This window comes from Lasioglossum baleicum, unplaced genomic scaffold, assembly GCF_051020765.1.
Source record: "Lasioglossum baleicum unplaced genomic scaffold, iyLasBale1 scaffold2700, whole genome shotgun sequence".
NCBI classification, from domain to species: domain Eukaryota; kingdom Metazoa; phylum Arthropoda; class Insecta; order Hymenoptera; family Halictidae; genus Lasioglossum; species Lasioglossum baleicum.
Window position 1 is genome coordinate 11,083 of NW_027471759.1, and position 9,721 is coordinate 20,803.

At 47.0% G+C, this 9,721-nt stretch overlaps 1 protein-coding gene across 1 annotated transcript; it reads right to left on the reverse strand.

Moving 5' to 3' along the window:
• Positions 1-1,184: 1,184 nt before the first annotated feature.
• On the reverse strand, positions 1,185-8,720 carry LOC143221566 (uncharacterized). Its single transcript, XM_076446978.1, has 6 exons — positions 8,556-8,720; positions 8,458-8,492; positions 8,359-8,385; positions 3,481-4,681; positions 2,574-3,248; positions 1,185-2,507 (listed from the first exon to the last, which is right to left on the reverse strand). Exons 1-6 carry the CDS (start codon positions 8,718-8,720, stop codon positions 1,185-1,187), a joined length of 3,426 nt encoding a protein of 1,141 aa, XP_076303093.1.
• Positions 8,721-9,721: the final 1,001 nt, after the last annotated feature.

The window sequence follows — 9,721 nt, forward strand, 5'->3', positions numbered from 1 at the left end:
TCCGACATAACGCCATACTCTATAACGGATACCTTACCATCCGAGAGCCAAACCTACAGTATCGAGTGTATAACTTCGAGTTCAGAGAGTGAATGTAGTATAAATCTTAGTGATCGGCGCCATAATTACGTGTATGAATAAGAAGGTATTGCGTCAAACTGATTCGAGAGAGTTATCACCTCTTTGACAATCGAACGGCTAACTCAATAGCTTCACATATCATGTGATTCAGAGAGTCAAACTAGGTAATCCGGGAGTAAATCCGCTGAAGAGTATGAGCAAGAGACTGTTTAGTTCACGGTATGAATATTAATCAACAGACTGAAACAATTGCAGAACGTTAGTTATTGCTACATGGTCAAACATTTCACAGAAGGCCTTGCCATCGAGAAGCTATCCCGCTGTATCTTGAGAATAACTTCGTGTTCAGAGAAGCAAAATAGTACTCATTTTAGTGACGGCACCCTTAATTTCATGTACGAATTAGAAGATCGCGTGTCACACCGCTCGAGAACGTTGCCAACTTCCTTGAGAGTAGTACAACTTTCTTTTTTCTTTGTCGCAGGGGGAATCTTCCAAAAATGTCCCGGCCCCCTGAGGGGGAGGCCGAGGGTCTGTGGGATTCTTACCCACTAAACCCCCTGCGGAGGACCATCCTCTTCGCACAAAGTAGGGCCCGAGATGACAGGCAACGCTTTCGCGAACCTAAGACACCGGTGCCTCCTCGCGACTTCTCCAGCTCCGGCTGGCTCCTCTTCAGGCTTCACAGCCCAGTCCTCTTCATCCATCGGCAGTGCCGCGAGACCACTCGCGCCGCGCCGACACCTCCCTGGATCGCGATCCCTCGACGGTCGGTCCCTCGGCCGACCGCCCGCAGTCCCCTCCGATCGACGGAAAGCCATCGAGGCGGGGACTCGCCTCGTCGTCAGAGGTTCTTCACCGGACGATTATCCGGGATTTCCTCCTCGCGTCGGATTAACACTGGCTTGCGGAGCGACGAGCCTGCGTCGCGCTCGCCGCAACCGCGGTCCTCTTCCGAGACGGCCGCGGATCTGGGTCCCCTTTTCGCGACCCCGCCCCGCCTCCTCCTTCCGCTGCATGACCAGCTCGCAGAAGGAGACCACCGCTCGCCAAACTCGATCGCTCGCAGCCATACCGGGTACGATGGCATGGAGCGAGAGGTGTCAATCTACGAGCCGCTGGAGCTCCCTTCTCTCCGGACACTCCTCCAGGGTGTGCTGCGCGGAGTCAACCTCCGCTTCGCAATGCCAACACCCTGGCGTCACCTCCTTCCCTATCTTGTGCAGATACTCCCCGAAGCATCCGTGCCCGGAGAGTACCTGAGAGAGGCGGAACGTCCGCCAGCTGCCGCTCCTCATCCTGTCGTCCAGGACCGGAGTGATGGGTCCGACGGCCCGGTGGCGTGCTCTGTCCGGCCTACGCAGCCGGCCCTGCCACCTCTTCGTGACGGACCACCGGATCTCCCTCTTCTTCTCCTCGAGTTCTTCAAGTTCCTCCTGTCCTGGACCGGGGTTCCTACCGCAGTCGAGGCGCAGGAGCCCGTAGGTCCGCGCTACCGCTGCGGCCAACAGGTCCATCAGTGGGAGGCCCACCAGAACGGTGGCCGCCACGTGCGAGAGGGTACGATATCCCCTCGCGATCCTGAAGGCCACCCGTCGCCAAACGCCAGCCACTTTGTCGCGGTCCTTCTTTCTGGCCATCAGCTCTTCCGCCCACACCGGTGCCCCGTACACGATCATCGAGCGGATGACACCGGGATACAGTCGGCGCACCCTCTCGTCCGGCCCTCCTATGTTGGGCAGCAGACGACACAGTGCTACGGCCGTCCTCTGCAGGCGGGGGGCGAGCTCATCGAAATGATCCTCGAAGGTCCATCGGCCGTCCAGGACGAGGCCGTGGTACGTCATTTTTTCTCCGATGTGGACGGCCTTCCCTCCCACGCTGATTATTCCTCTTGCTGGTGGTATTACCCGCATCTTCCTCCCACCGTGGAACCAAATGGCCTGGGTCTTCTCCGGCGAGTAACGGAGTCCCAGGTGTTCCATGGCCCCAACTACTACGGCCTCCCCTTCCTCGGCGAGCAGGGCTGTTTCCTCGTAGTCCTTCCCGCTCGCCGCGACCAGGGTATCGTCCGCGTAATACGTGACGCTAACCCCGCCTGGGAGTGCGGCGTGTAGCACCACATCGAACGCTATGTCCCACAGGATCGGGCCCAGCACCGACCCCTGTGGGACTCCGCAGTACACCTCCCGGCTGACAGTGCCGTCCCATCCGGGATATTCTAAATACTTGCCGGACAGGTAGTCACGAATAACCGCTTCCAGGTATTCCGGCACTCGGTGCCGAACCAGTGCAGACCTGATAGCTGTCCAGGGCAGGCGTTGAATGCATTGGCGATGTCGCGTCTCCACGACCACCGCCGAGCTAGAGGGCCAGTCCGCCACGTGGACCGCAGCCAGCGGCGCATCCTCGTCCATGCGCTGCAGCTGTCACCGACGGGCAGAGTCAATCGCTCCTCTTCTTCCTCCTCTTTTCCAGGCGGATCCTCTTACCGTTCCTCTTGCGTCTCCTTCGACGTCCTCTTCATGGTCGCCGCGGGGGCAACGGGCCGGGCCCGGGACGCGGTACCGTATGAAGATGGGGATATGGTCGTTCAGGAGCTCCTGCGACGCGTCCACCCTCCATGCAGAGTGCCTCTTCAGCGCGGCCGGCGAAGCGAAGGTGATGTCCACCACGGACTCACACATCGGCCTCACGCACGTGCTGGCTTGTCCCCGGTTCAGAATCCTCAAGTCCAGCCCGGCAGCCCAGTCGAGCAACGTCTCGCCCGTCGCGGTCGTCCTCCGGCATCCCCACGCTTCCGCGTGGGTGTTGAAATCGCCGAGGACGATCAGACACCCGGACGAGTGTTGGACCACCGCTATTCTCACCTCGTCCAGGTAGTCCTCGAATTGCGCGAGTGTGCAGTTGGGCGAGAAGTAGCATCCCACCACCGCAGCGTTGCCCCACCGAATCCCTACGTGGCCATTTCTGCGGTGTAGCAGTTCCGCGGAGGGATTTCTCGACGTACCCCTCCACACCACTGCGACCAGGCCACGCAGGTCGCCGTACCAGTTGGGATTGTCCGGCACGCGGTAGAGCTCCGCCACCACCGCCAGGGCCACGTTCCGTTCCGCGAGCGCCCGCGATATCAAATCTTGGGACGCTCGCGAGTGGTTCACGTTTTCCTGGAGGAGACTGAGTATTAGCGGGTATGCTCACTCCACTCCACCGGGGCCATCTCCATGGCGATGGGTGCGGTGATGGTTCCCGTGCCGTCTTCTTCTTCCTCTCCTCTTCTGCTGTTGTTGTTGTTGTTGTTTTCTTCGCCCCCTCTTCAGCGGGGGGGGGGGCATCATCCCCTTCTTGGCCGCGGCTCCTCTTCTCTCGTTGGAAGGGCGTTCCAAGGTCCCGGCAGACCGCGCAGGTGGGGGTCTCGGCCTGGCAGGCCGCTTGCTTGTGGCCCCTCTGGCCGCACATGAAGCAGACCTCGCTGCGGTCCATCTCAGACGGGCATTTGGCCCACACGTGCCCCAACTCCAGACACTTGAAGCACTGGAGCCTCCTCTGCACCAGCACTTCAACTCGAGCGGACTCCCATCCTACATTAATTTTGCCGGCCTCGGCGATCTTCCTAGCGGAAGCGAGCGGATACTTCACCCACGCGGTGCCTAGGCCGCGACGGGACTGCCTAATAGGACCACAGGCCACTTCGCCGGCCTGGCAGCCCCCGCCTCTTGAGACGGCCGCGGACACCTCTTCCGGCGTGGTGGATAGCTCCAAACCGTAGAGCCTCACATCCGCCGTCTTGGACAGCTGGAAGATCCTCACGGCCTTGTCCATCTGTGCAGGCCTGAGGGCCGCAGCACGGCTTGCGGCTTTCGTCTCCCTCTCAGGGCCGGAATTCTCCAGAAGGAGGCCCCCGGTCATTGCTCGCTTTATCTTTAGCGAGTCTATGTCGAGATCTTCCAGCCGGAACCAGGACTTCGCCGCAGCCATGACCTCGGCATACCCACTCTCTGAGGGTTTCTGCAGGGTAATGGCTACGGCAGCCCTCGATGGTGCCCTGGCCAGCTTCGGCTTTGCCGGCCCCGGCCTGGAGCCCACCGCCGATCTGGCCGGAAGGACGTGTAGCGCAGTCTTCGCTCCTCTTCTTTCAGGAACAGTGCGTACGCACCTTTCATCTTCGGTGCACGCGTACCGTGCCGGCGCGGCAGCTTGATGGCCCGAGTCGCGCGGCGCGGGGTGGGAGGCTGCCGCCGCGTGGCCTCGTCGCTCTCTACTCCCTGCAACCTTGGCCCTTTCGGCCGGCGCTGGGAGTGGAGTCGCCGCGCCGATGGTAAGCAGTGGTGGGGGTGGCTGCACCGCCTCTCTCACCCGAGCCACCGCTGCCGCGGCATAGCTGGTGGCGGCCGGCGCAGCTGTCACATCCGTCGCTCGCGCCATCCTGGCTGCCGCCACTTCTCCTGGCTCCTTGAGCCTTCTGCCCGGGAGCGCCGGCATCAACCTCCGCGCGTTCGCCTCTTCGTACGGCGCGCGCTCCGTCTTCTTCCTCTTCTTCGTCTCCTTCGGGATCCCAGTCGCCGCAGGTCCTTCATCCAACGGGTTTGCGATCGCGTTGCTACGCCGCGCCGAAGAACAGTCCGAACCTCTAGACAGCTAGGGTGTAAGCCTTGGCGAGCTGCCTTCGAACGTTCGTTGCGAAGGGAAGCGTTCTCGGCGGCCTTCCGCGCGCACTTTTCCCGCGCGGCCCTTACGTCGGCCGCCACGCCCGCGTCGACAAGGGCCGAGAGGAGGGCAACCCCGTGGCTGTCCATGAGACGACGCATGACCGCGCACCCCGATTTCATAACACGGGCAGCCGCCCGACTCTTATTTTGTATATGGCAAGCTCAAACAACCAATCGAATTTTCTTGATTAAAAAATGCAAATTTCCAAATGATTTGATCGAATAACATGAAATGAATACAAATTTCGTTTTAGTAAATTCTATATTTCTTTTTCTTTTCTGAATATATTCTAAAGTTAACACTGTAAATTATTCAAAAATCCCATTGAGGAAATGATCAATATTTGTCTCGTGTTTACGCAAATACTTTCTTAGCTCTTATAATTCATAGTAAGTAAAATTTGATTAAATTGTGCTTAATATACTAATTTCATAACATCAAACTTATGAACGTCATTTATAATGACAACACTATCGGAAACAGAATTAAATCTTCCTTTATTTTACTTTACCGCAAAAATAATAAAGGGATGTTATTCCAAGAGAAACTTATAATAGTTCTCTAGAGTTAAACCATCTAAATTCAGCGAGTTCAGTCTACGATAACTTAAAATTTTAGACATATATACAAATCTGTAACCTTTCGATTTATAATTTTTTTGATGATTAATTACTCATCGTCAACAACGATATATAATCAAACTATGGAAATATTTGGACACGAATTGATTAGTTCCTTTTATTTTTCATCTCTCTACAGATATATATTAATAGGCGTGTATGTTAACATCATTAGTTTACAAAATATTTTAATTTGAACACTGCTAAAAAATCGTTATTTTTTTACTACTACAAAATATTTTGCTTTTTTCATAAGAACTTATTAGTAACGATGGTATATAAAATTTAAAATATCTCAGGATGCACTAATTTGTTCGATATTCTACTGTACTATCTTCGCATTCAGGATCCATGAGAAATCAACAGATAAAAAAAATCGCAGGTTTGCATCTGAAGATGGAATAATTACGCTACACTACGATTATATTAAATAATGCAAAATTTTCTTTTTCTAGAAAACACAGAATTATAATTCGATTCGCTGTCAATTACTGGACTCACGGACTTTATATACAAGTTATAACACAAATTGAGATTATAAATAGCTATTCGAGAAATTCGTATAAATGTCTACTAAGAACTGTATTTTAAAAGCAAGAATAATCCTTTCCTTTTCCTATAATTTTTCTTTATTTCTTTCACAAAATTAATGCTTACATATTTAGATAGATAATAAAATAAAGGCGTGTACGCGTGCATAAGTACTTAGGCATAACTTTGCTATGTCATCGTTCTATATTGTCATTGATATAAATAAACTATACACATATGTTGAACTCTGATGTAAAATTTTCATGAATTTATTTCAATAAAAATTTATTTACCATTTCCTACAACTAAAGGAAATGTGAAAATATAAGAAAGTACTTGAAATTTTTGTTAAAAAGTAATGATAAATATGTGAAATATGAAGAAAGTCATAATAACTTTACACTATACGGATTAAAACTTGAAATATAACATGTATGTAAGAATAAAGATGGTTACATTTGGAGAGTATAAATCAGTAACACATGAGATTAAGTTTATATCGATAAAAGTTAATACTACTTTGGGATATAAAATGTAGGTATCCAATGAGCCAATTTGTCAACTAACAAAATTATATATTTTATTAATCTTAATAAAATGTAATTAGTTAGGTATGTCGATAAGAATCGCAAACATCATTTTTCTTTACTTGTATTTTATTCCATTAGAAATAACCTTATTACGGTCTTCTTAAAAATTTATATTTCTGTTACGTTGATCCAGGCACCAGGTACTAGGTGCCTGGTGGAGTCAATCAAATTTTCAACTCTTAAGAAATTAAATTCGTGGACACTATTAATATACTCCGGTTACTCTTTGACACCAGATTAATCTGGACCATCCACATAAAATCTTTGAAGGAATTTTTCCTGAGAAGGCGAAACAATTAAATCCTTAGCCAATGTTAACTGGGGATTAGGATAGGAAACTCCGACAAAAACTTATCGAGCTCTAATTCTCTCCAAACTTGACTGTCGAGCAATTATTTATAATTCAGCTGAACCTGAAATTTTACGTATTCCTGATTCCATACATAACGCGACATTGCGAATGGCCATAGGACTTTACTCCACTTGTCACTGAACGGTGGCTGGACCGAAGACGATAGTGGAGTATCCCCTTTCCACAAGATGACGTGAATGGAAGTGATCCTCGCAATAGAGAGAGATAGTGGTGGCATCTGGAAAATACCCATTTATGCCCCCGTAAGGCGCCGTGGTCTAAGGGCGCCACGCATGTGGACCGACGCTTACTTTTTGTAGGCCTTTTGTTAGCCTTAAGTGCGGTTGCAATGTTACTGAAAGAGTGTCGCAGGGGTCGCATGCCTGGGACCGGTCGAATCAATAAATAGGAAATTTTCTAACAAAGGCAACGACGACACGGTACTTGTTATTCAAGCACTTGGATTCGACCCTTGCAATTAAAACACTGTAACGGGGCCTTCCTGCGTGTATTCCGCGACAGAACATTTATTAAACATTTTTCACCTATTTGATCTCAGTAACATGTAGTCTCAGTTTGGTCCCATACTTCTTGGACACCCTGTGTATATAATACCAGTAATTTTACTTTCATTAAGATTATTTTCATCTTAATTTTTGGTTTAATTTTTATTTGGTTTAATTACTAGTCTGAATGTCTTTGAAGTCAAAAGAGTTTTTGAAGGCACCCAAACACTCGCATCGAGTTGCTGATGATTAAATAAGTAATAACGGTATATTTAGAAATAGCAATGTGAACTTCCGCCTATCATGATTTTAAGGCTAATTCTAATTCTACACAGTCACCGATTCTATACGTTGGCTATCTCTAATCTTAGCTGACTTGCAATCTCTAACATACTACTGTCGTACAATTATACTATTACACAATTACACTGTCGTACTAACACTAAATGTGTTCTACATATCGAATTTTATTTATTACATAACATACAAAACAAAAAATATTTCATGATTCTAAGACTTCATAGCAAGCAGTTACCATCGAGAGGATTCTAAAATATTTATCAACAAACGTTGGTTTTAAATCAATACCTTCACTGCAAAATATAGGTATATAAAATTTAAAAATAATTTTATAATTATTATGTACGTAATGCCTTTAATCAAAGTAGGCCACGTAGTAAAATTGATTACAATAATAAGTAAAATATTACGTAGCGTATACATGTTACATAATATACAAGGACACAGAATGTTATGGTTTAATACTATTTTTAGTCATATTAATAACAATCTTCTGCGGTACGATAGTTCTTGCGAAACATGACAAATTATTGTAATTTCATATTGATTTAATGCGTTTGAATTGAATGCAGTGTTACAAAGCATGTTTAAATTATTCGCAAACACAGAATTAAATTTTACCACGGAAAAGATTTTATAATTCATATGGATTAAGCATCATGAATTACCATGAGCATAGCTTATCGCTAGTATAACTGTAATTAGTAATATAATTTCTTAAACTTTTAGTACTAAATTCGTTTATTATTCATTAACTTGTACAATACGACTTGTCAATATTGATGCCCAGCCGTGTATTTTTCTGCTCACGCAGATTTTGGAGGTTTAATCATGTTATTTAGGACTCAGATAGGATTAGTAATACATATAATGTGTTCAAGTTAATAATAGACGGAAGATTCGTCATCCTGACCGGGCCAGCAGCCAGGGTGGACCGTGGGCAGTCAGGTGAGGGCCAGACTGTCATGGTGACCGCGGCCGGGAGGGCCGCACGACGCCCTAACAATTTTGGACACCATTCGCCTTTCATGGGCCCAGATAATGGAAACGCCGCTGAGGAGCATAGGGAGTTCCTTTGACGGAGTTTTCCCGCCTGCTATCCTAATGCCGTCGCACAGCGGTGAGAATAGCCAACTTGGGGGTTCCTGTGGGTACGAATCCCACATAACCTCATCCTCACCCCAGGGCGCCATGGTATCGTTAGAAGATTTCCTCCACGTGAAAAAGAAAGAGTGGGTTAATGATATATCAAGACAAAATTAGAAACAAAACATACTGAACAGAAAGAGGAACTCAAAATTATGTCTATTTAAAGTACTGCTATTCCAATTGAAGATTTGGCATTAAATTACAATCTTACGTATAATATACTATGTCATTATCACAAACACTAATTTATTTTTCGACTAATTTAATAAATATTTAACTACTATTTATTGAATGATTGAATAGCCATACTGCATTAATTCCTGCTTTCATCGAAATTCAAAACATTTATATCGAATCGCTTTTTATAATCATAGAACTGTAATTAAAAATATAACTGCGTCAAGCACGATCTGTTATGGGTACACGTTATTATAAATATTTGACATTACTGTTTCATGTATACTCCATCCACCCTTTGACGCTTAAAGTTGGACTGGAAGTTATTTTAAGATTTAATTTACATGATTGATTCTGGTGAATGAAAATGAAGGTACAGAAAATTTGAAGCATCCGCGTAAAAGCGCCAGTCGATGAGAGAATTCAGAATAAATCGTTCTCGTCGATTTTTCGTAATTTTAAGTAAATATTTAAAGATTCAATATTACTCAACACTTTCAACAAGAAATTAAAATTCTTTAATTCTCCCCCGAGACTTGCTAAATGGATTATTTTTCCTAAGGGAGGGAAAACCTGAATAAGTTTGGAAGTTTCGTTGGTACATGGAGCAAGTTTGTAGCAATACGGCGTGTTTATTACATTCAAATATGTAATAATAAACTTACATAGTAATATTTAGATTCTCAACTGCGAAACACAGCAATG